This window comes from Podarcis vaucheri, assembly GCF_965113315.1.
Source record: "Podarcis vaucheri genome assembly, chromosome: 8".
In the NCBI taxonomy this organism is placed as follows: Eukaryota; Metazoa; Chordata; class Lepidosauria; order Squamata; family Lacertidae; genus Podarcis; species Podarcis vaucheri.
The window spans coordinates 72,915,957-72,943,284 of NC_138766.1; the positions used below are offsets into that span (position 1 = coordinate 72,915,957).

General features: G+C 40.7%; 1 protein-coding gene across 12 annotated transcripts in view; it reads left to right on the forward strand.

The window, feature by feature from the left end:
• The window catches only part of ZFPM2 (zinc finger protein, FOG family member 2), a 466,093-nt gene that overhangs the window by 171,982 nt on the left and 266,783 nt on the right, over positions 1-27,328 (forward strand). For 8 of the 12 annotated variants that reach the window (XM_082235508.1, XM_082235506.1, XM_082235503.1 and 5 more), the window contains one exon: positions 19,871-20,029. The exons of the other annotated variants lie outside the window; for them this stretch is intronic. Coding sequence is in view for 1 of the 8 variants with exons in the window: in XM_082235497.1 (XP_082091623.1) it covers positions 19,871-20,029 (159 nt within the window). In the remaining 7 variants the exon portion in view is untranslated. The remainder of the gene's footprint in view (positions 1-19,870; positions 20,030-27,328) is intronic. 12 annotated transcript variants of the gene reach the window in all.

Genomic DNA, 27,328 nt, shown 5'->3' on the forward strand with positions numbered 1-27,328 from the left:
GTAGAGGTGGACCTCAATCCATTTTACAGATTCTGTATGTTTAAATTCCATTGTTTTCACAGTAAGACATAAGTACAGTACATAACACGGCACTGGATTACAACCTAGAGCAGGGGTCTGCAACCCGCGGCTCTGGAGCCGCATGTGGCTCTTTTACACCTTTGCTGCGGCTCCGGGGCGGATACTAGCGAGGGGAGGAGGCGCATTGTGCGCCCCAACACTCCCCACTGAGGCGGGGGCTGTACTGGCTGTGACGTCGCATGGGGGCAGTGCGTGCATTAGTCACGCACCGTCCTGACGTCACCTTCCCGCCCGCCCGCTACATTGTAAGGGGCATGTACGCTGGTCACTGCATTGAAAGGGGGCATGTACTCTGGTCACTGTTTTGAAGGGGAGTGAAGAACACACACACAAAAAGGTAACTTGTAAATTTAACGTTTATTTCTATGAGGAGGAGTAATTCTGAGGGGTCAAACAAAGAAATAATAAAAAAGTGACAAAAAAGTTATTTTTATAATGACGAGTTTTGCGGCTCCCAGTTTTTTTTCCTTCGGAAACGGGTCCAAGTGGCTCTTTTTGTCTTAAAGGTTGCAGACCCCTGACCTAGAGCTTGGGGTAGTGGTGGTACATGGGCCTGGTTTTCATGTCTCAAGGAGACAACCCATATTTTGTTTTTCGATAAACCACCTGGCAAGAATGCAGAATAGGGTGGAGTAATTTCTGTCCTGATGTCTTCCTTATTTGGTTGCCATTAAGACAAATGCCATTAAGACAAATGAGTGAGGGACGCGGGTGGCGCTGTGGGTTAAAGCCTCAGCGCCTAGGGCTTGCCGATCGAAAGGTCGGCGGTTCGAATCCCCGCAGCGGGGTGCGCTCCCGCTGCTCGGTCCCAGCGCCTGCCAACCTAGCAGTTCGAAAGCACCCCTGGGTGCAAGTAGATAAATAGGTACCGCTTACCAGCGGGAAGGTAAACGGCGTTCCGTGTGCTGCGCTGGCTCGCCAGATGCAGCTTTGTCACGCTGGCCACGTGACCCGGAAGTGTCTCCGGACAGCGCTGGCCCCCGGCCTATAGATGTGAGATGGGCACACAAACCCCAGAGTCTGTCAAGACTGGCCCGTTCGGGCAGGGGTACCTTTACCTTTACCTTTAAGACAAATGTATGATGTTGCTGCATATGCATAAACTCTAGGGTGCTGGGAATTGTAGCTCTGTGAGAGATAAATTACAGTTCCCAGGATTCTTTGGGGTTGTGTGTTTTAAATTTATGCTGTGTACTCCTAGCTCATTTACTTTTAACCTGTTGTGTACTGTTTTCTATATTATTGTGAATATAACATTAATGATCATTGTGATCTTCCTAAGAGATAGAAGAATCCAAAGAGGGCAGTCTATATGCTTGATCCCTTTTAGATAGTGCAGTTTATTATAAATGTGTGTAAATGCAATCTTAGTCTGTGCTATTTAACCTCTTTCCTTGAACTGTATAGCTTAGCATAGTACTGGTAAGAAAATTGCCCCTGAGCTAGAACCGGAAGTTCAGCGAAAATCTGTGCTACCATTATGTTTTACTGTCACTGTAGAAGCCAGGATGGTGGAGGCTGTGTAAAGTTTAGGGACAGTTTTTGATTGGGGAGTAGGATCAAGGGTGTTGCCTAGAAAGCCCGCCCTATTTTTAAAGCAACTACAAATACATTTTAGAAAATGTAACTATAACACATTGCCGCACACACACAAATGTACGCATATATTTAAATAATATGGACCACATCTATTTTGGGAAGTGGAAAGACTTAACCCTACAACATGATAAAAGGTGTATACATGTTAAAATTGACACGAGTTCTTTAAACATCTGCTTTTTAAATATGTAAATGATTTTAATCCTTCAATTAAAAACAGTGTTCTCATGTCCTTCCTGTTTGCCTGAATATTAGAAAAATGAGTTTTATATTTCAGCATGAATCTAAACTTAAATATTACTGCATATTGTTGAAAATACAATCAATAGTACTTTAAGGCATAATTAAAAATTAATTAATGCCACTTGCATTGCAAACCCCACATTTAACACACATTTCCTAGACATTCAAGGACATTAAGCATGCTATATTCCAAATATGAAGACGGGAGGTAGGTGGTGGGTGAAAAGGAAGATGGTTTAATGGAACATTTGTCTTTTAGTATATATACCTGAATGATTAAGTATTGCAAATCCATTTGTTACAGTTAAGTGATATTAAACCTTTATATTTAGTATTGTTGTAAAAGTTAGTCTGCCATGCTGAAAGGTTACATAATCTATTAAAAATAAAATTCATCCCTATTGTTGGTAGGATTTTTTTTTAATGGTTGTGAGAATTCCTTCCTTCTTCTGTCAGGATCAATTACTCTGCTTCTAATAAAAATCTGAAAGAAGGGTTAGGTTAGTGATCTGTGCGCACTGTGGATAATTTGTGATATTACTGCCTAAACTGAGCCAAGAGTTCCATATTTCTGGCAAGAAAGTAAAATGTATCCTTCATCTTAAGTGCCCTACATTGTGTGTAGATGGTGAGGTACAGTCAACTGTTACTGGTTAAAAACACTAAGAATATCAGTGTTTAAAGATATTTGGGATGTGTTGATATATTTTTGTATGAAAATTTATTTCCAAGTGTTAGTTATTGAAATTCTGCAGGGGGTGGGGCAATACCCAACACAATTAATTTGCACAGCATACCATTATTCTTTGTAAAATTAAAGAATTAAAAAGCAATGGATCACATTCAGCTAAAGAGAAGGAAATAGAAAATAAGCAAAAGGGAGAAGATGCAAATTAAGGCAGTGAAAATAGTTGCACATTTACGTTCTTGGTTACACTGTTAGGGAATTACTGTGAGAAGATCAGAGAAACAATGTATAAATAGCCTGTTTGTTTTGGTAACTCTAGAGTGCTATTCCAATGCCCATGTACTTCTGGAACAACCAGCAGGCTGCTATAACAGAGGCAGATTTAGGGCAGTAAGAGCAGTTCCCCTGCACACGAGGGCTAGGTGTGGGGGCATCAAATTTTGGCCTCACAAAGGGCACCATATTACCAAGGTGCACCGCAGACTACAACTATAATGATCTGAGCTAAATAAAGCCTGTATATAGCCTAGGAGCCTAGGAGCAGAATTTATAACCTATGGTCTTGGAATTACATGTCCTTTACTGTGCAGAATCATGTTTACTTACATAATAAAGAATTATATTTTTGTTTTGGTTTTACCCGAGGGTACAAAGCATTTAACTTTATTGAATGCTAAGTGTCCAAAACTTTCCAAAAGCAAGGGTTGGAAGTTACTGGAGAAAGGGCTTTTTGTTTTTGTTTTACTTCTGGGATGCTGTTTGGTTGGTACTGAATCATTTCTCCTCTCTTAGAAATTGAGGTGGGAGAAATCTGACCCTCCCCTGTAGCACCCTCATTTTGGGAGGTGAAATTAATTGAACTTATTCGGAGGAAGAAATATGACATCACCTGAAGAAGACAGTGATTTGGCTTCGAAACTGATTCCGCAATGTACAACATCAAAAAACCCATGGAAATCATCCCTACTAAAGCTCAATTTGTTGGAATGGGGTGGGGGGTGGGGAGTAGGTTGTCTACTTAAGTAATGTAGCTTTATAAGTTAACAACAGCTTTATTTCCTCCTTTCCTTGTGTATGTGTGTGTCTGTGAACTTTGCTAGCCAGCAAGATCAAACATTCTTAAGAGTGTGTGTGTGTGTGTGTGTGTGTGGCTTCCTGCCTGCCTGCCTGGCTGGCAGTCACCATATACCTTCTCTCATACAGATGCTTTATTCATAAATCATCATAATACATCTCAAGTACAGCATTAGAAATGTACTCTATGTAAATGTATTTCTGGGGCCGGGAAATGGTGGCTGGCAGCAGGGCTTTTGCTCTTGCATGTTTGAGAAGTATACCACACACACAAGCTGCAGGAATAGGAGGCTGCTCACCCTGCTTCCCAACTAAGGTAAACAACTTCCCTTGAACTACCTGAATCAGCTGGATTATTTGCAGCACCAGCCCCCAAAATACAAAATGCTACCCTCCGCTCTCCAAATGTGCACCCTGTGAAGACATTTACAACAACCCTTAGTTGGTAGTCACAAATATTCATAAGATTAAAACTGAGGACATTGCAGAGTTCATGTTCAGGTAGAACTGGAGGAACATACAAGAGGAGTACAAGATCATTCATCCGTATGGGCTCAATAGATGATCCTTGTGAGATACAGGATAGCTTTACTTGGATCCTAGTACCTGTAATTACTTGCAAATGAGAATATGTGACTTGCAACTAAGCCCACAGTAATGAATACGGTAGATGACATTGTGTCATTTACCATTCTTAAGCTGAGAAGTCCTGTCTTTTAAATAAAGGAATCCATTTTTGGTCACTAAATCGATTTTTATCAAACCTGGAATAACTGCACTTTGCTTCTGTGTGTTTCATCTTTGTGCTAATTGTATGCAGTATCTTTCATTTGTTTTTTGTGATGGTCCTTTGTTAAAAACAACAACAACAACCAACCAACCAATCAAGTTTATTTTCTTTGTGGGTTGACATATATACCATCATGTTACCACTGTATAATGCTTTCATTGACAGGCACCCTGTTAACAAGAAAGACTTTAAATACATTTAGAATATTTGTATGATTCAGAGATGATATTCAAGGTGAGGACAAAAACGCTAGAAGTGATTGTTAATTACTGAACCATGATAGGCAAGCTACATATTGGATTAAAAAGGTGATAGCTGCTGGTCTTCCTGAAAGAATGTTTCTATTTTGGTGGCTACAGTATCTTGAGTGGCTGGGATCCTCTCTGGCAGCCCTGGCACATTCCTGTTTGAATATCAGGATAAGCCAGATGATCTTAGAATTGCTGAACTATATGCTCTCTCTACTTGGATATACTGCAGTAGCTATGCAGTACTGTACAGTACTTGGACTAGTTATCTTTTCAAAGTTCAGTGTCTTTTAGCATTTTGTTAACATCTAGATTTTGCTTCTTTAAAATGTTAAATAATTTTACAATAATTTTACAATAATTATAATAAAAATATTTATGTATCTCTATGTTACATAAATATCAGAGTGATTTACAAAAACAATATTCATAAACAAACTTAATTTAACATCAGAGATAATCAACTATTACTGATATGTTTTCTTAATTGTCTGCATAAGGTTTCTGCAGGCATTTAAAAATTAAAACAGAAGGCACCTGCTGAATCTCTGCTGGCAGAACTTTCTACAGGACTAGGCTGGTTGGTTTCTTGTTGCTATCATATGAGCCTCACCAACTTGGGGGATAACCAGCAATGCTCCTACAGCTGATCACAGTGATCAAGCTGGGAGATAAATGTTCTTCCAGTCCTCAGGATACCCTTGGATCTAAGTTATTGTGGGCTTTGTCAATTAATACAATTACCTTGACCCTGGCTTGGTAATAGATGGGCAGCCAGTGCAGATGTTTTAAAACTGGTGTCACATGTTGGACAGTATGTACCCACATCAGTAGACCAGCCACTGCATTCTGCATCACCTGGAGCTTCTGACCAGGGCCAAGGGCAGCCCCATATACAGTATGAAATCTGACCTTTAGGTTACCAATTCGTGGTCTACAGCTGTCAGAATATACCTAGAACAGCTGTAGCTGGCAAACTAGATCAAGCGGGTCAAAAGCACTCCTTGCCACAGAGGACACTTGACGGAGAGAGATAGATGTATCTAGGAGTTATTCCAAGCTGTATATCTTCTTCAGAGGGAGTATGACCCTGTCCAAAACAGGTAGCTTCCCAGTTTCCCAGGCATAGGAATCACCCACCCAAATAACCTCCGTCTTCTCAGGATTCAGGCAGTTTACTGGCCCTCATCCAATCCACTACTTCATTCAGACACCATTCCAGAGCTTTCACAACCTCTTTTGATTCACTTGCTATGGATAAATAGACCTGTGTGTCATCAGTGTACTGATGACATCTTGCCACAAAACTAATAACCTCTCCAACCATTTCATATAGATGTAAAGTAGCACTTGAGAGAGGATAGTACTTTGCTGAGTTCCATAGCACAAGCGTTGGGGGATCAATAAGCAGTCACCCAGTGCTGCTCTCTGAGCATGACTCTGAAGGTAAGAATGGAACATCTGTAATACAGTGCCTCCAATACCTATCCCACTGAGCCAGTCCAAGAGAATACCATTGTTAATAGTATCAAAAGCTACTGAGATCAAGCAGAACCTGCAGGGTCACACACACCCTGTATCACGATAAAATTCATGTATCAGGGCAATCAACCCCTGATTTGAACCTAGATTGTAGTGGATCTAGTTAATAAGTTTTATCCAGGAATACTTGCATTTGCACCACAATCACCCTCTCCACTGTTGATGCCAGTAAAGGGGTGTTGACAACTAGTCACTAGTTGCTACATGCCATCGGGTATTGGGTGGGCTTTTTAAAAGTTTGCACACGGTCTCCATTTTATGGGCATCAGGCAACCACCCATGCCAATATATGTTTACCACACCTATGACCCATTCAGTCACACCACTTTGACCAGCTTTAATAAGCCAGGGATGGACAAGGATTCAGTGAGTAGGTGGTTGGGTGCATTACTGCTAGAATCTTGAATATACATCAGGACTGTAGTCCACTACGCTCCTTTTCAGGTCAAAACAAAAACATTGATAGTTCAGATGGTGTGATTTAGTAGATTAGTAGGACAATCCTAATTAGAATGTTGAGGAGTGATTGTGCTTATAATGTAATAGAATGCACAGTTCAGAGTTGAAATGTTGATTACCTTGTCTGCCTTTACATACTCATGTCACTTGAGGTCTGTCTATAACAGATGAAACCATCTCGATATCCCTCCATGGCTATCTCCCTTCACAGATTATGCCTAAAACTGGCTTATTACTGCCCCATCCCACTGTTCACATCTACCATCCATGTTCCCAATGGGTACAAGCTATATCGACATCTGATATTACCCCCTTTGGGCTATAAATCAGTGGCACACAAGAGTGTAATTTCAACATCCTGTGCTTGTGGGATATGGCTGTGCTGCTGTGCTGCTCGTCAGCTGTAATTTCTCTCTAAAAGGTTGCTTCTTAATATATGTGTTGGATAATGCCAGTGTAGCTGTCCTATTGTGAATGAAAAAAGCATTTAGGGTTCCAGTTGCTGAGTCATTGCCAGATTAGTTCTGTGCAATAGACGAGCATGGTAATATAGTGGTTGTTGCAAATGTTGTCTTTTATCCTAAGCACTTATTTGTTTGGCTATAAGCCATAACAACAGTACTAAAATATCAACACAAAATGCTCCGATCTGCCTGTAGATTATCCAGTTGCTTAAGCCACTGAAGGGTAGGCACTGTATGAACCCAAAACACCACATCCAAAATGTGCTGGCTGCACAACAAAACCTTAAGGCAAATGCAGTAATTTGAATTTTCTAAACCAAGTAATAATGAAATACAAGAGTGTGCAGAGTTCTTATCACAGACACGCCCATCCCTGAATCGTGGAATTGTAGAGTTGGAAGTTGCTCTGAGGTCAGCTAGCCCAACCCCCTGCAATGCTGGAATCTCAACACATGGTTCCCCATCCATTTTGAAACCATATTGCTGCTATCCACAGAAAATACAAAACCATTTTTTCTTTGGAAGGGAGAGGTAAGGAGGATGGAAGAGCCAGCCATATTAGTTGATATAGGATCACCAGGCTTCAAAAATAACACTATCTCTACTATTTCTAGTGTAAGTTTGTGTTGGCATATTGGTGTAGCTTTCCAGGGTGGTAGCTTTTGAGGCTGATTGCACAAGAAGCTGTCAGTCAGCCCCAAACCTGAGTAGTATAGCATGGAAGGTGAACTATGCTTCTCACCTGTGTGTGGTATCAGGGACAGTTCCCCAAAACTACTATTTTTCTGTATACTTTAAGTACACCCTCACATACCCAGAAGACAGTACCTTGTCTGTGAGCAGCATCCAGCACTGCCTTGCTGGGTATCCAATAAGGTCCAGCAAATGTGCAATTAAAGAGAATATCAAAGAGAGTGTTATTAACAAGCAACCTAATGCTTTCCAGGGATGAGGCGACTCTTTGCATGAATTCCTTCATCTGTGCTCCAGCTCATGGAAAGCCACCGGTAGCATGGCTGCATATAAACTTGCTCTGGTATTTGAAAATCACTAAAGGTCCATATTCCCTTTTGGATGGCCTAAGAAGACACTAGTTTAAGTTCTACTTTTAAGTTTTCTGCTAGGTACTACTTCACCATGAAGAAAGACCAAAAGAAAATCCTTTTTCATTTGTGTTTCCTATTTTTTTTTTTGGCGTAAAGTATGAGGGCTGTATTAAGCTTTTCTGGTTTCTGAAAGATATATTTTTCAATGTAAACAACACATGCATTTCCTAACACCTATATTAGCACCACTTTAGTTTTTTTATTGCATTTCAAAGGGTTTGGATGGACATTAATCCTTAAACCTTTCTCAAGTTCCTGTCTTCTTTCTGGCTAGAATTGAAACAGATGCTTGACATGCTTGGTAATGCTCCAACTAGGATCAGAGTTTTTGTTATTCCTTGGAAGTTTCAATAACTCTCTTCAAAGATCCACTGTCATCCTTGTAGTCTTCCTCCAGCCCACTCTGAATACTCAGTCAACCAGCAGCTGTGAACCTGAGTGGTGTTTACATCAGTTTCCTCCTGCCTCTACTTCTATCTCATGTCTCCCACAGCTAATGTGGTTGGTGGGGCAATGCTCCTCTATGTCACCATCCAGAAAGTGGTATTTTCTTCCTTCTCCTTGCCTTACTGTTTTCAAAAGATGCAAGCAAAAGTAACTAGATGCCTAAGAACACTCAAATCCGTTTTGAGAGGCTTTCAGATGGTATATGCATACATCTAATGAAAAGAGCTACCGTATATGGAGCATACTGAAGTTAGCCATTGTTTAAAACCCTTTTCACTGCAGCCAGTTATATGATTTCTGTCAGTCCAAATTGGTGACCTTTCCTCAGGCTCCAATTTGTGATGAGAAATCCCCTGAATATTAGCTCTTAATTTGTAATATTTATTTACCTGGAAACATGTACACATGTTCCCATAGGCACACATTTGTTTTGGTAAACATTTGTGTGCATACAGGAACCAGGAGTCTCTTAGAAGCCAGAGAAAGGTGAGTAGGAGCTCTGTCCTTGTTGCCTGATCCAGACTTTTGAAACTTTGGGCTCACAAACAGCAAAGCAAACACATCTATGAAGGCTGTTTTGGGTTGTTTTTTTTACCGGGATTGGGAGTTGGGGATAAGTATCCAGTGAAGTCAAAACTATCTTGAATTGCACCCTAAAAATCCACATTGCATGCCAGCAGAAGCTGGAAGAACATCTGAGTGTATGGTTTGGCAACTGAATAGCTATTTACTAATTTTTCCACCAAAGTCTGGATTCTGATGATGAGAATAAATCCTTTCTCGAGTGTTCCTTTGCTGGGACATCAAGCGGGAACATGCACAGATACTTTAAAGGAAATATTCGAACGATCTTGTCCTAAATAATTACACAGCAATTAAGTATTATGCTAGTGACATTATTACAATTTCTTGTGCTATTTTTACTGATAGTAATCTGTAAATATTGATGCTCAGTTTAATTTAACAAAGAAATCATACATTATGTAAGAGAAAATACTAAACTTGCATTTAATGGCTCGTGTGTCACTAATGATAAAAGAGTAAGAGGGGTAGGAATGGAATATTTGTAAAGGAGAAAAAAAAGACAATAAAGATGACTTTCAGGAGTGTATGCAGACCTTCCAGATATTACTATTGCATTTCTTATGTCTTCAGATTCGTATCCCTTGTATCTCTTGTAGTATAACTCTGTTCCCCAACCAACATCCTTCCGTTTTCCATATATCCTTGCAGTAGTACCCACATGTTATTATAATGCATGGTGACATTTTGTAATATCGCGGTCTATAGAGTTTTACGCTCATTTTTTTTAATAGCAATGTCACTTCTATAAAAATGTCCATCTTGGAAATCTAATTATTTTCAAAAGAATTTCTATTACTGTATGGGACAATCATGTTATATTGCCTGTGACAAGCAAGGCTGCAAGCCATTTTTTATGTTTCGTCTGTATTACTAACAATGGCTGACCATTATTATTACTACTATAATATATTATTATAATATTTTACACTTTAATTTTAACTCCCTTCTATCCTATTAAGAGCAGTCTTTAAAAATGTCAGTGTTTTAACAGCTCTCCAGGATGGTGTTGGCTTTCTTACACACTTACAATGGCTAATGTTTCGGTCAATTGCTAATTTGCCTCCTAGATGGTTTTCCATAGGGTTTCTTTTTCCATTTGCAAAATTGTGAACCTCTTTTTATTCTGCACACTGCTTTGAGGTACTAACATATTGTGTACTTGTCAAGCTCATTTTATCCTCTGAAATGCAGACACACAACCCTTGTGCACATAGGTGGCACTCTATAAATTTACTGCAAAAACTTGTCTTATACAAAATCTGTCTATTTCTCCATCTTTCCCAGTATTATCTGTTCTGACTGACAATGGCTCTTTAGGGTCTCAGACGGGAGTATTTTGGGTCACCTACTACCTGATCCTCTTAGGATATTAAGGATTGAACCTTGGACCATGAAGCATATTGAGCTATGGCTTCCTCATACAAGTACGGTAGATATGTATACACAAAGGAAAAGTATAGATAGAATGGAGTCATTGAAATGATTCTGGGTGGAGCACCTCCACCTGTGGATTGAGTTTCAGAAAACCAGAACGGATTGCAGCAGTGGGGTGCAACACAAAAAAAACATTGTTGGTACATGTTCTCTGCTAAGATACACAGAATTCCAGTAGCAGTTCTGTTTGTTGCTTTACACTCTTGGACTATAATTGTAAAATAAGTGTGTACGTATAAACAATTGTTAAAATGATTGCAACACAGGATGGAGAGAAATTCTTTGCCAAGAATACATCTAGAATAAAATAAATAAATCTGAATAAAGGAAGCACATCAGCACTAAGGAATTCGAAAAAATTTCGAGTGTAGAACAACAAAAAGATTGAAAAGCTTCTGTAATTGACTATTGAGGACAGATGAGATAGTCACTGAAGTGTGCAATTTGATAAATTAGCTATTAAAGGGAATACAATAATTTGTCTGTAAATATATGAGGAATATAAACAGGCAGGATAGGAAAGTTATTTGATGTGATACAAAGCAAAACCGAGCAAAAACATTATAGTGAACTTCCAAAACATTTTTTTTGTGATGCCTACCAGATTAAGTAAACAGATTTGTAAAGATGTTTTTGACTCCTGAGTCCTATAAATAGTAAACAAAATAGTTATGACTTTGTGTGTACAATAAAAAGGGCATTGCTACTTATAGTGGAAACTGTTCCCTACTGCATCTGGAACACAGGGTGGCTGAAGTGGTTTCAGTCTCTAGAACTTGCTTCATTGAGTGAGGTGTGTGTGTACGGATAATATATTTGACCCAACACTTTTCTCCCTCCCTCTTCTAACATTTTTCATGGGTCCCCATATGTCAATATATACTAGCAAAGTGCCTGTCACTACATACTTAGTTACGTTAATAGCATTGATTTCCAGCCCCTTAATAATTTTAGTTGCTCTTTTCTGCACCTTTTCCAGCTCAACAGTATCCTTTTTTAGGGTCAAACTGCAATGTGTTATCTACAGAGCAGTGCCTTTATGTGGAAGGCACTTAAAGGGTACAGCTACCTAGCTAATGTAATATTTAGTTTGACTCTCACCTGCAGCAGGCAGACTGTACATAGTATTCCAGGTATGATTGCACCATAGGTAGGCACAACAACACTAGCAGTTTTATTTTTTTATCCCTTTCCTAATGATCCCTGGCATACTTTTTTTCATATACTTGATCAACATCTTCGTAGTGGAGCTGTCCATCATGATTTTGAGATCTCTTTCCTGACTTGTCACTGTGAGATCAGACTTTCTCTAAGGTTTTTGTTTTTGCCCAAATGTCTATAATGCAGTGCATTTGCCATTTTATTTCCTGTTCACCTATTTATATCCCATCTTTTGAAGCTCTTTGTAATCTCTTTTTGTTTTGTTTTTTCTACCATGAATAATTTGAGGTAAGTAGCAAACCTGGCCACTTCACAGCTTATCCCTAACTTCAGACCATTTATGGACACGTTAAAAAGCATCATTCCCAGTGCAATATTATAATATACAGTGTCAATAGTAAGTTCTATTTGTCTGACTAGTAGACTTCAAAAGTCAAATTATTTACATTGCCGACAGCTATATACCTCTTTTGTTGGATCTATGTAATCACTTGTCTTAATTTTTTTCTATAAAAAACGACAGGCTTGTTTTGGTCGCTGATTTGTTTGTGTCTTCGAGGGGTTAATCACAGTGACTGATGCAAATTGAGAGCAAAGAGAAGAGCCCATGGTTAATTGGAGCTTTTATGATAGGAAAATTTCATCTCAGGTTAGATTGCTATGTAAAGAATAACATGATCTTAAGTATGCATGGAGTCAAGAATTCAGTGCAAATGTATGATGAGCGAAATATGCATGGATAAAATACTTGGAAATTACTCAGAATGTAACTAGGTGTTGTTGGTATAGCATATTTTAAATTGCTGTGCAACATGTTTGTAAACAAACCTTGTTATCTAAGTGTGAAGACTGTGTTTAAAGGCTTTGAAAGCAATTCTGCAAGGGGGCCAGGAAGGCAGGAGTGGCAGTGCTTTACTAATCTGCCCATCAAGACAGAAGGGTGGTATTCCCCCCTCTTTTTTTTTTAAACTGCACCAGTTCCAAAGTGGTATTGCAGAGGGGCTCAGATTTGACATCTTCCTGTGAAGGGCAAGCTCCCTCCATGTCCTACCCCAATCAGCTTTCATTTTCTTTTATCTTGAATGTGCTTTGTTGCACATATGCTGGCCAGTAAATTCTCTTGAGCAACATCATTAGGGGCTTCAAAGTTTTTATATGCATCCTATTTTTATTTCCTGTAACAGGTTGGAATGGGAGATGACTACATAATACTACAGTGGTGCCCCGCAAGACGAATGCCTCGCAAGACGAAAAACTCGCTAGACGAAAGGGTTTTTCAGTTTTGCGTTGCTTCGCTAGACAAATTTCCCTATGGCCTTGCTTCGCAAGACGAAAACGTCTTGCGCTTTTTTTTTAAACCCGCTTGAAGAGGCGCAGTTGCGATGGACTGTGCTTCGCAAGACGAACATCGCAAGACGAAAAGACTCGCGGAACGAATTCTTTTTGTCTTGTGAGGCACCACTGTAGTTCATAATACAGTGGTGCCTCGCAAGACGAAATTAATTCATTCCGCAAGTTTTTTCTTCTTGCGAGTTTTTCGTCTTGCGAAGCACGGTTTCCCATAGGAATGCATTGAAAATCAATTAATGCGTTCCTAGGGAAACCGCTTGCCAGGCTGGCGGTGCGGAGAAGGGCTTTTCTCCGCACCGCAAGCCTTCAGGACAGGTACGGGAACAGAGGGGAAGGCGCGCAGCACTTTCCCTCTGTTCCTGGGGCTTGCGTGGGAGGAGGGTTTTTCCTCCCCGCCGCCAACATTCAGAACCCTCCTCCCACCCCAAGTCTTCAGGAAAGCCATCTGAAGCTGGGCGGCGGGAGAAGGTGTCCCCCCCCGCCTGGCATCGGAGCTTCGTTCCGATGCCGGGCGGCGGGAGGAGGCGTTCCCCCCCGCCCGGCATCGGAGCTTCCTTCCGATGCCGGGCGGCGGGAGGAGGCTTTCCCCCCGCCCGGCATCGGAGCTTCCTTCCGATGCCGGGCGGCGGGAGGAGGCGTTCCCCCCCGCCCGGCATCGGAGCTTCCTTCCGATGCCGGGCGGCGGGAGGAGGCTCCCCCCCCGCCCGGCATCGGAGCTTCCTTCCAATGCCGCGCGGCGGGAGGAGGCTTTCCCCCCGCCCGGCATCGGAGCTTCGTTCCGATGCCGCGTGGCGGGAGGAGGCGTTCCCCCCCGCCCGGCATCGGAGCTTCCTTCCGATGCCGCGCGGCGGGAGGAGGCTTCCCCCCCACCCGGCATCGGAGCTTCCTTCCAATGCCGCGCAGCGGGAGGAGGCTCCCCCCCCGCCCGGCATCGGAGCTTCCTTCCAATGCCGCGCGGCGGGAGGAGGCGTTCCCCCCCCGCCCGGCATTTGAGCTTCGTTCCGAAGCCGGCGGCAGGAGGAGGCGTTCCCCCCCCGCCCGGCATTTGAGCTTCGTTCCGAAGCCGGCGGCAGGAGGAGGTCCGAGGACAGTGGGGAAGACGCGCTGCGCTTCCCCGCTGTCCCGGAGATTTCCCTATGGGCTGTCGTCTTGTGAAGCAAGCCCATAGGGAAATTCGTTTTGCGAAGCGCCTCCAAAATGGAAAACCCTTTCGTCTAGCGGGTTTTCCGTCTTGCGAGGCGTTCGTCTTGCGGGGTACCACTGTACTAGTACTTCTAATGCATATTGCTTGTTGATAAATGGATCATTTTTTTACTTTTCCCCTGACCATGTATCAATTGGAAGCCTCTTGAAAAATTTAGTATTACTTTTCTAAAATAGCCAAAGGGAATACGTAAAAGTTAACAAACAATATTTCTTAACATGGATTAGCTTCCTTTCACGATTTTTTAAACAGATGATAGATACTTCCCACTTTTTCAAGTAAATGCTGACTGTCCCTTTTCTACTTAGTTCATCTTACCTCTCCTTTTCTTTAGGACTTCCATTTTATTCACAACATTTTTATAATCACTCTTGTAGTGCTTTTCTTTTACATTATAGTATTCTCTTCTCATATCCATTTTGTGCTTCATCCTTCCCTTCTTGTGCATCTTAAGGTTCTTAATCATCCATGTCCTTCCCTGCCCCCACAATTCCCACCAGTTAATTTCTCCCACCAAAACTGAACTCCATCTCTCATCAGGCTCCAGCAATAACAGGGACTGGTTGGGCTTTGACGAGTGTCTTACAGAGGTTGGGGGGGTGTCGAAGGCTGGCCCAGGACATAAGGCCCATGATTTAAGGAGTTTGGTGCCACCCGTGGGGCAGGAGTTTGGGGTGGGTGGGTAGGGGAAGGGTCTGAGCAGTCAGAAATGGAGGTGGGGGTGCAGGATATATCAGAAGCGGAGGAAATGGCTGTTCAGGCAAGGGGCGGGGCATTCAAACCCCCACATTTCCTTGCCCCTCTGTCTCCTAGAACCATAGATTTGAAGAGGGAAGTGCAGGAGAAGCCTCAGGTTGTGCATGCGCACTTCATCAAATGAAGGTACATAAGTCTGGAGGATGGAGGCATGGTTCCAATGTTGCTTCAGCTGCTCCGCCAGGCATGAACTTGGAAAAGTTAATGCCAGCTTATGTAGACGCTAGAAGTAAGTGTTTGTGTGTGTATCTGGTGCAGCTTAGGAACTGCTGTGTGTACTTTTGTCAATAAAGAATTAACTATTGGCTGTTTACTTTTCTGAGCAGGGGGTATGTAGGACAGGCAGCATGGCCAATAGTCAATAATTATGAAGGTTGTAGTCCGGCAACATCTAGAGGGCCACATATTACCCACCCCTGCTCCAGCATACAATTAACTTCTCTCTGTGTCTGGGTCAGAGATAGGAAACAAAGTGCCCTGCAGTTGTTGCTGGACTAAAACTTCCAGCCTGCATGGCCAGTGGACAACAATGATGGAAGCTGTAGTCCAGACATATCTGCAGTGTGCCATGTTTGCTTTCCTTGGTCTGGCTCTGCTCTATTGAGTCACGTTTCTTGGAAGAAAAACAAACAAGCCAGCACACAAAATGTTTTCCCTGCAAATATATTACCTGCAAAGTCTGTTTTTGTACACCAATATGAATATTTTTACAAATCATAAATAGAATAAGAGATTTCTAAGTGACCCAATGAAGAACACATCCTGACACCTGTATTTCAGAACAATTCTTACATACTGTTTCTTTTCATTACAATAGCTTTCTGTGAGTGAACCTAGCTTCATCTGGCATAGGCTCTAGGGGGAAAAACAGCAGCAGATAGAAGTTTATTTGAGATCTTTTAGTATTATTCAAAAGAGACAAGTGGAAGAGATATTATTGAAAGTAAAGTTCTAAACTACTCAAACATCTAAAGGCTTTTGAAAACTTTATACACAACCCCAGTTAATTCTGTCATGTACCAAAGTGCCAAAAATTGAGCAAGGATGAATGTTAATCCACTTTTATAAAATCAAAGGGTTCATATATTATTTTTTACTGTAAAGAAATAATTTGAATAAAATTTGACCCTTTCTTCAATAGTCTGTGGGTCAAATGGAACCCACCATTAAAATTCTCTAATATCTTTCTTGTATTAGCATTTCAAAACTCAATTTAAATATTCACAGAGCTCTTTTTTTAATAAACTTAACAAAATTCAGGTAATTTCCTTCAACTTTCTTGATTGAACGAAGGTAGAGATATAAAAAAGATGTACAGCTATGAGCAAAACCTGAAATCAATTATATATAAAAATAACATAACACATGGAATGAAATTAATCAAAAGGAAAAAAAATTCTACTATATGATTCTCTGGTCTGCTACCTGCAGGCAAGGAACGTAAATGAAAAAAATCAACATTCTTCTCTCAGATAAGGAAAAAATTAATAAAAATGTTTCTTTCCTACAGATCCCCTGATGCAACTTATGTTAAAAGTGAGTGGCTGCAGGAAGAACTTGTTCATTTTAAATAGCTCCCATTTTCCTTGGCCAGAAAAAATAGCTTTTGCCTTGCTGTTAAGCTCAATTACATCAGGTTTGTGTGGATTTGCTGTGTCCAGGAACACCTCTGTATCCTCCCCATCCTTGTTAACTGCTGTCAGGCAAACTCAGAAAGGACTTGAGAAAATGATTTACAGTTTTTTCATAATAAGTAGCAAAGAAATAGTTTTAACCTTGAACCTGTTTAAAAGTTGGAGTTCCACCATGCTTGTGATTGGGAGTATCACAGGGTTTCCCTGACCAAACCTCTATTAGCTCTTTAAATTCAAATAGTGGACAGCAAGAACCCTGGTTAGGTCCCAGATACTACCAAATGCCAAAACTGCAGTTATGTTAGGTTCATGGTCAATTGTTAAAACCGAGCCCGTGCTGAGCCTCAACACTGGAAAGGTCTGTTCTGAATAACATGGGCTTGAGATGTGTGTCAGCATTACAAAATAATCATAATCATAATCATTGGAATCCCTTCTTTTTAGGACTTACTTTGTGACTACTTTGTTCAGAGAGAGAAGAGGATTCAGCTTCCAGCATTCACTTCAGAATGGGTGTATATATATAAGCTTAGATAGAGCATAAGATATTGTTCTAGTCACTTGGCATTTGGGTAGACCTGAAAGTTGATAGGACTTGGAATTTGATTTATCAGTTTGCCTCTGGAGACTGAGATGAAGTACACTTTTTTGACCTCATCCTGTCTGCTTCAAAGAGCTCTTCCAGAGGTGTACATTTCTAGGAATGTTTGTGATTCTAATAATGGGATCTCAAAATAACTGACAGGAATCCCCAAAGTAGAGGGCAAATGTCACTCTTAAGTGCACTATATAAGGTTACAACTTGTCACTATATAGTAAATTTAGTTTCATTAAAATATACCATATTCCTTTCTAGAATATAAAATGATAATGTGCAAGCTCAGTTCCAGTGTTTCTTTGTTTCCATGCCTTGGCATTGACGTAATACAGTGATGGGCTAGACCAGTTATGGGTAAATGTGTATTATCCATACTGCCATGTGGGTAAGCAGGTTGGTGGTTTATTTTATTAAAATGTACAGATATATGCTTGTTATGCAGTAGCAAATAACAATGAAAAAGGAGCCTTCAAATAGAATAGATTCCGTTGGCTCAGATACAAGAGGGGTATTCCATTATGTCATTATATCATTCTCCACCTCCTTTTGAGGAATGTGTTGTATTTCTTCTTTCAAGTCTTGCCTGTCTGCTTTCCTGAAATGTTTTTGTGTGTATAAGTTGAAGGCTCTGATTATCATTGTTTTTAGAAACTAAAGTCATGACTGACAAAATTATTTACCCTTAGCTCTGTCTTCAAAAGTATTCCGAGATTCTCATTTCAAGTACCCTATCTACGTATCAAATATAAAATAAGACCATTGATACTATAAATACTTGGCTGGTTATTAAATATAGAGGTAGTATAGTACTATAAAACAAGGGACACAGGTCGCGCTGTGGGTTAAACCACAGAGCCTAGGACTTGCCGATCAGAAGGTCGGCGGATCGAATCCCTGTGACAGGGTGAGCTCCCGTTGTTCGGTCCCAGCTCCTGCCAACCTAGCAGTTCGAAAGCATGTCAAAGTGCAAGTAGATCAATAGGTACCGCTCCTGCGGGAAGGTAAACGGCGTTTCCATGCTCTGCTCTGGTTCACCAGAAGCGGCTTACTCATGCTGGCCACATGACCTGGAAGTTGTTTGCGGACAAACGCCGGCTCCCTCGGCCAATAAAGCGAGATGAGCGCCGCAACCCCAGAGTTGGTCACGACTGGACCTAATGATCAGGGGTCCCTTTACCTTTATAGTACTATAAAACAGGATAATTCACAAGTATATTTTTGACATGAAAGCAGATGGTGCATACTTATCCCTGCCCCCCCATCCCACCATTGATATTGTTCATACCCAAGTATATGTACTGGCCTTTGGGTCCAAAATACCCAAAGTGTTGGATTCTGGCCTTAAGGTATGATGTGAGTACAAGATATCAGTACTACTGCACAAATCACAAATAACTCAGGATCGGAGTAGTTAAAAAAGAACCTTCATCAGTACCTTCTGAAACAAAATCTGCAGTCTGGGGGAGACATGGTTCCAGTAGTCGGCATAGCATGAAAAATGGTCCCCCAGGATATTTTCAGTGGTGACACCACAGCTATGAAATTCCCTGATTAGAGGGCAATCCTATTTCACTGAAAGGCAGTGAGGGTCCTGCTATTTATTGTTTGTTTGTTTGTTTGTTTAATTTATATAACACCCTTCATCTAAGGAGCACAGGCATAACACAAAAATACTTAAAACAATAGCAAAAATACCAATACCCTCCCACAGTTTAAAAGGCCATAGATTGTTTATTTAGCCATAGGCCTGAGATAAGAGAAATGTTCTCTCCTGGCCCCTAAATATATATAATGAAGGTGCCAGGCTAGCATACCAAAAACGAGGAGCCACCACAGAAAATGAGGACTGCCATTCATACAATCACACTTCATGTTGTGTCCGCTTCAGGTTGCGTTTTTTGGGTTGCGGACTGCCGAAACCTGGAAGTACCAGAACGGGTTAGTTCCAGGTTTTGGCAGAAGCACTAAATTGCTCTTTGCGCATGCGCAGAAGACCAAATCGCAATCCGCACGTGCACAGACGTGCAGGCGCGGGTTGTGAACGCTGCGGGTTGCAAACTTGCATCCCGCACAGATCACATTTGCAACCTGAGCGTCCACTGTATTTTACTTCAGTTGTTTGTATTTGATATAGCTTAGAAAAAATAAGGTTGGTTTAAGTTGCATGCCTATAAAGGTACTTGGGAGTGAGACCCATTGAAGTCAATTGGACTTGCTGCTGAGTAGGCATGCACTGTAAGGAACACTTTAAAGACGAAGCTAAATAAGAAGAGCCACCTATGGAAGACCATCTACTTCTGTGATCATCTACTTCTATGAAACCTTAGTTACAGATGTCCAACTTTACACTTTTATTATGTGACTACTTGTACATTACGTTGGTACAATGTTGTTGGTTTCTTTAAAGGCCCCCTTGAGGATGCTGTTGAGGATGAAGAAGAAGAGTGTCTATCAGAGGGAAATGACATTATCTCCAAAGAAGACTTTCCTCTGGAGGGGAGCTTTTCTGCAGAATTTGAGCCTGGGAATCTGAGCTGTGAAGAAGTGGAATACTTTTGTAATAAAGGTAATCAGTATTAAGCAATCCTTGGGTCAGCAATCATTTGTATTGAATCTACTCCCTTGCAAATATTTTACACAAAATATTCCTCTTTTGACATAATCAGATGTACCCAGTTCTTGCTGAACAGTTTGTTAAGCAAATGCTACTTCAAACTAACAAAGACTGTTTTTACACACAGTCTCAATGCAGAGTTTTTAGCATTTTATCCTGCTGTACCATTTTGCCTTGTTTGATTCTGAACTTAGGATCAAAGAGCCTTTCTTTTACAGCACACATTAAAACTGGTATGTGTTCATATTTGGTTTAGGTTCAAAGGCATTTCATTCTGGTTCCGGCAGTCAAAATGTCATTTGAATTAATTAAATAAAGTGGTATAAGTGCTTTAAGTGTATGGTGTGGATGTAACCACACTATATTCTGACTTAAGAAACAAAAATTTGCAATACATGTTACATATCAAGTCACAAATCTTGGTACTAGTAGCAACATGTTCAAGGTGAATAACAAAAATAAATTATATTTTAAAAATAGTATCTTCTCAGAGCATTTTCAAAATAATTTTGTCCAATGCTTTTTTAGCTGTGTTCCTGTGGCTTTGATTCCTATGAATTGTTGATTACAACATTATAAAACATTCCTTTAAGTTGATGGCATGGGCTCCATGATGCACAGTAACTTTTCGAAGATAAGCCATGAGCAAAAGACAGGTTGGGCCGATTTGCATACCATGCTAAACCTATTTAGCAGGATGCAAATGAACATAAATGAGCTGCAACAAGCCTTGAGCTCTCACACTCCTGTCTCTTCCTCCTGTGCAGCAGAAGTTTGGAATCTTTCTCTTCTGCTCAACCATGGTTTGTTTCATTTCTATTGATAAAGTGTGGCTAACATTAACTATGGATACTTTCAAAGCCAGTCATCTTTAACCGTAGTTGAAGAGGAGCTGTCTTGAAAAAGATTCAGAAAGAGGACAGTAAAAGAAGCTTGAACAGCTTCATAGCTTCACTTTCCAGACATGGAGCACAAAAGGAATCTGGCTTATTTCTTTCTTTGAAACATTTTTTATCCTGTTCAGACAAGTTCAAGGTGAATAACAAAAATAAATTAAAACAACTTTAATAAATAAAAAATTCTCCTGATTGAGTGGTTGGTTTTGCCCTTCAGTTCCTTCAGTTCCTTCTGCTATATCAATGGTTTATTGTGCTTGGGTCCACAATAGTCAACTCTTTCCCTCCCTAAAACTGAGTTGACAAAAATGTGTTTGGTTTCTTAAAGCATGACATGAAATGAATTATATTGGTTTTAACTTTAATGCTGGACTTGAGCTGTGTCAGTCTGTTCTGACCCTCTTTTGGAACTTTCTCTTACTTGTCCTTCTGATTAGCTAGATAATAATGATTGGATTGCCTTACCCCTCTAATGATAATTTGACTCTACTTTGTCCCAGCTGCTTACATTTCAACCAGGAAATAATGGTCTAGTTCTAGTTCTAGTTCAGCTCTACCTCTCCTTTAAATCAGAACCAGTGAAGGCGGTGAAGGTCCTGTGTGAGTGCCTGGAGGCAGTTGGAGAATGGATGGTGGCTAACAGATTGAGGTTGAATCCTGACAAGACAGAAGTACTGTTTTGGGGGGACAGGGAGCGGGTTGGTGTGGGGGATTCCCTGGTCTTGAATGGGGTAACTGTGCCCCTGAAGGACCAGGTGTGCAGCCTGGGAGTCATTTTGGACTCATAGCTGTCCATGGAGGTGCAGGTTAACTCTGTGTCCAGGGCAGCTGTCTACCGGCTCCACCTGGTACGCAGGCTAAGACCCTACCTGCCCGCGAACTGTCTCGCCAGAGTGGTGCATGCTCTAGTTATCTCACGCTTGGACTACTGCAACACGCTCTACGTGGGGCTACCTTTGAAGGTGACCCGGAAACTGCAATTAATCCAGAATGCGGCAGCTAGACTGGTGACTGGGAGTGGCCGCCGGGACCACATAACACCGGTTCTGAGAGATCTGCATTGGCTCCCAGTACGTTTCCGAGCACGATTCAAAGTGTTGGTGCTGACCTTTAAAGCCCTAAACGGCCTCGGTCCTGTATACCTGAAAGAGCGTCTCCACCCCCATCGTTCAGCCCGGACACTGAGATCCAGCACTGAGGGCCTTCTGGCGGTTCCCTCATTGCGAGACGTGAGGCTACAGGGAACCAGACAGAGGGCCTTCTCGGTAGTGGCGCCCGCCCTGTGGAACGCCCTCCCATCAGATGTCAAAGAGATAAATAATTACCTGACATTCAGAAGACATCTTAAGGCAGCCCTGTTCAGGGAAGTTTTTAATATGTAATGCTGTACTGTTTTTAACACTGATTGGGAGCCGCCCAGAGTGGCTGGGGAAACTAAGCCGGATGGGCGGGGTATAAATAAATTATTATTATTATTATTATTATTATTATTATTATTATTATTCAGATGTAACATAGACAAGCACAAGCCCTGTGCCTATGCATTCTTGGGGATTCTTGGGGATGTAAAACAAGTTTCAAACCCTGGTTTGTTCAGAACCATAGTTTTTCAGTGTGGACATAAAAGTAAACTATGGTGACATAAGATGAAACAGGTAACCCAAGGGAGCCTTACCCCCCACATGCCAAGAAGGGAGGGGTGGACAGGTGATCTGCATGGGCATAAGACTTGTACAGATATCAGTTTAAAAAGCTGAAGCTGGACCATTGCTTCTTGAGGCAGCGAAGAGCAAAGAAACTTTAAGTTCGTTGAATTGTCTGGCCCATATAAAATGGTATATTTGTTACTGTCCAGTCACTGTATCATATGTTATTTTATGCCTACTGTTTAAAGTCTTGGCGGCAGTTATCAGAAAATGGAAATGTTATACTAATGCAGCCTTCTTCTAAACCACTTAGAGGTTTTATTAGAATCAAACGGTATATACATTTTGTGAAATAAACAAATACATAAATAAAAAGTGAAAATACACTGGTGGAAAGGATTACTGAAACTTGTAAAGATCTTGCAGAAAAATAGCTGTTTCATTTGCATCTGCTAATAACAGTTTAACTAGAATCTGCAGCTAGATCGATATGTAAAATTCTGACTCTGCACACAGTGTTTTTGGCTCTCTTTGCTCTCAGAAGGTTGATATTTCATAATATTACAGTTATAGTAGAAGCCACATCTGATTGGCTTCTTGGCCCATGATTTCCAGCCCTCCAAGCTTCTTATACCTGCTTTTTTCTTTACCTTTAGTGCACATCTTAAATTACCTCTGTGCCCTCTTTCTTGTTTTACTCCAAATCTGCTTTATCCTTGAGTCTTCCTTTCTTGAGTCCATGTCTCCCACCACCATTCATTGGTTTCTGAGATGTCTGTTCTTCAGTCTGTTTTCCCATGCCTCTTATCTCTTCCCAGCACTTCCATATTCATTCCCCCAATAACATACAGGTCCTTCCTGATACTGAGTTCTGTAAAGTGTCTCAAAGCCTCCTTGTGCCCAAATTATCTGTCCTCCCTCCCACCCCACACATTTCTTTAAGTGTTATTTCCTAGCTCTTTTTCCTTCAGGTTTTTCTATCTCAGTGCATTACATACTCCACACCTGTCCTTCAGCCTCCTTGCCTCTCAGCTTCTGTCTCTTAGTTTCCCTATATTCTAGACATCTTCTCAGTCCTTAGCCAAATTTACAACTTTATTTTCCCTCACAGAAGCTGGTCTACAAACTCTGTCATTTACTCAGTAGCTGAGCATTCTCTGTTTGGCATCACCTAAGCCATTCATTGGCAGAGGCTGCACTTCCGTTAGCTCAATATCATATAGATTAGGCAGTTTATTACCTAATGCATATTCATTTAGGCTGCAATGTAAAGAAACTATTTATTGTTCATTGTATGCCCAAATGAAGCTTCCCCTTATAGTTTCCACAGCTAATGTGAATGGATTGTGGAATCTTATAATGGTTTGCCCTGCTGGTTGTGGAAGGTACAATGGTGAAAATGAAAGAGGAACCTATCATTGCTTCACACATGCACAAATGAGTTTTTAAGTCATGTTCCTGACTTCTGGCTGTTCTGAACAATTAGAAACCCCAAAATATGAACTTCAGATTTGTACCTCACTGAAGCAAACAGTAAAGATTTTGTTTAGAGTTTTGGTTGGTCATCTGTTTCCAAAACTTGGGTTTACTGAAGACATCTGTTGCATCTTCACACATAAACACACACACACGGCTACATGGTCTTTGACATCTTCACACTCCTTGTGAGAGATGATGTATAGCAATATTCATAAAAGAAGCTGTAAAACTGTCCTTCACTGCCACAGCTACAAATGAAATTGGAAAGGATATTTCTAAGAATGAAAGTGTACATAAACCCAGTAATCTCTTTCCAACTGAGGGCGGTGTGACAGAAAATGCCTACTTTGAAGTATTGAGAGAACCTATCTGGATGGAGAGTATTATAGAGTCATTCCTGGATTGTCCTGCCCCCCGCCCCCTTCTTTTTCTTTTAATGCTCTGGAAAGGAGTGAAAATTTTATTAAAGGGACCTTGGAAATTCACTTGAAGTGCATTGGGTTATTTTCCCCACAAACTCCGTATTAGATTTTCAGTGCACCTCCTTGCCCCAGGTTCCACTGCATATCAAAGAAGAATCAAGCAAATAACTAAAAGTTCACACACAACACAAAATAGCACTAGCATTATTTCATAACTTTGTGCCAAGGACTCCAGGGGAAACTTCCAACTAAGAAGATGAAGCTTTGAGGCTGAGAGTTAGCCTGGTGAGCTACCATAGTCTATGAAAGTGCAGGTCTTGGGGGTTTCATTCAGCCACAGAAAGGATTTTGATGTGCCACAACAGCCACTGTGGAATAAATACTGGCAAATACAGCCTGATAGTAAGTTTGATCCTCTTTTCTTCATTGGTTAAAAATGTATTCATTCAGTTTGATGAAAGGTGGACTGAAATGCCCTCCCAGATGTGCAGGTAGGGGGGAATGGGGGGCATTTTAAAGAATATTTGGAATTGGGTGGTGAAACTTAGCTTTCCCTTCCTGAGGAACTGCACCTGTGACTATATTTCTGAAATGTTAGGAGGGGAGGTAAGGTAAGTTGTTTCTATTCTCTCTAGCTGTGAATACTGGTGGAATAATTTAATATGAGCTGCATTTTTGCTGAGTCTGATTAATTTCAGTTGATTTTATTATTTGTGTTTGTCTTGATATTTTGATCATGAGCCACGTATTTTTTTTTGTATAAGACACAGTTAACCTCTGGTTTTAGAGTTAGCAGTTTATGTTAGGTGGATGAGACCTAGCATGGCAAGCGGGGGGGGGGATATATATCTGCTACTGGCACATAAAAGTATATACTAAAAGAGAAGCTGAAATTGCCCGTTAATAGTTAGGATGCTGTTTAAGAAGCTCAACCTATGTAATCAGTCTTTGTTTTACAAATCATACTTTGTAAGTAGGTTATTAAAGCTGCAGTCCTTTACACACTGTCCTACGAATAACTTCCATTGATCCTAAGGGTGCTTACTTCTGAGCAAACATGTGCAGGATTAATTAAATCTTGTGATTGTTTCCTTATTTCAGTGTGGCTTGAGTATCAGCAATGAGCCTTTACAAAAGAGTCAACAAAAGCTGAGCGTAGGAGTTGGTACACATGTAAAAACGGTTAAGACACAGGGAACCACTCACAGGAGTATACATTTATTGACTGTCGTGCCTTCTATTCTTTCCTAGTTGGCCTTCATTAAGTGATGCATTGACACAAACATTAACCATAGTTAACATTGACTGGATTCTGTCTTCTTAACCAGAGTTTTCTAACTAGTTTTAAACCCTGATTTCAGAAGCTTAAGAGGAAACTCGGGGTTATAGTTAATAGAAGTCAGTGTGGGCAACCATTTATATAACAAATAACTTGCATGAAGTGTGAAGGAATTTGTGTGCAAGTTGTAAGGAGCTGAAGAAGGAGCCCGTGAACCATTGCACTGCTCCTGATGTTATAAGTGCTGCTAAAAGACTCCAGTATTACATTTTATTGTTTTCTGCATCCTTTTTCTCCTTCATGCTGTGTCTGTGTGGAGCTGTCGCTGGCACTGTCTCTAACACTCACCAAATCCTTGGCAGCCTAGAAAATGATTTCCTGGTATCCCTCCTTCCTTCTGTTGAATGATTTTATGTGAGCATGTGTAAATATTTTCCGCAGCTTTTGTGTCTAGCTTTGATACTTAATATATTTGCTTGTTTTTCTTTCTATGTATGTGTGTGCTTTAAAATAAACAGGAAGGTCTAGTTATTCTTTTTAATGAAATATTTTCAATCAATAGTGATTTTCCCTCTCCCGAGCAATGTCTTTAATGACATATTTTCTGCTCTTCTAATGCTCGAGCAATTGGGAGCAAGATCAGCATAAGGCAGCTATACCATACAGTAATCACTCTTGAGTTCAATAGGGAGGTCTTTACAGACAACTTTGTTCTTTTTTCTTAACGGGATTAAGAAGATCAGCTCTTTAAATTTCTTGCATATAACAGTGACATTTCCAGGGTGTGCTTAGACCAAAGAGTTCAAAGTGAAGGAATAATAAAAAAAAAACACCACCCAAAACCGAAAAGCCAATATGACTTTGTTTTTTACCTTGCTGGAGGAGCTGTTTCTGCAAATCGTCTATAAGCTTATTGACCTGCATCTTTGACTCCTTGTTTTCTCTGGATTTGGCTGGAGTGTAGACACTGATAGAGCACTGATAGAGGTGATTGAACAGCCCCCAGCTTTGCTTGGCACAAGGCCCCACAACTCCCCCAGGATTGACATTATCTTTTTCTGACAATACTTCATGTTTCTTCGAGCTTGCACTTCCTTAATTTTATTATTTATTTTTAATTCTTCCTGGAGCCTTTATGTATGTTTTTCAAGGAAATGAAGGGCACACTAATTCTTTTTGGTAAGCAGAGATAGTGTATAATACATGATGACATGTGTTCCTCAATGGAAGGGGAAAAGGAGGAAAAGGCTAATGTATGTAATAAACAGTACTTTTAAAAGATTATCAAAGAATCATCAGCATCAAATTCCCAATGGTTTGTGCATATATTAACACTGAGGATTTGTATTGCAAACTCTATTACTTGATATATTTTGTCTGTTTATTTGATCCCCCCCCCAAAAAATGTGTACATAAGTAAACATACTGCATGTGCAGCTGGAAAACATGGTTTCCTTTGCAGTTTTCTCTACTGTTCATATGCCCAAAGAGGCAAGCCTCTGTTTAGTTTAAAAAAGTAACTTGCCTCT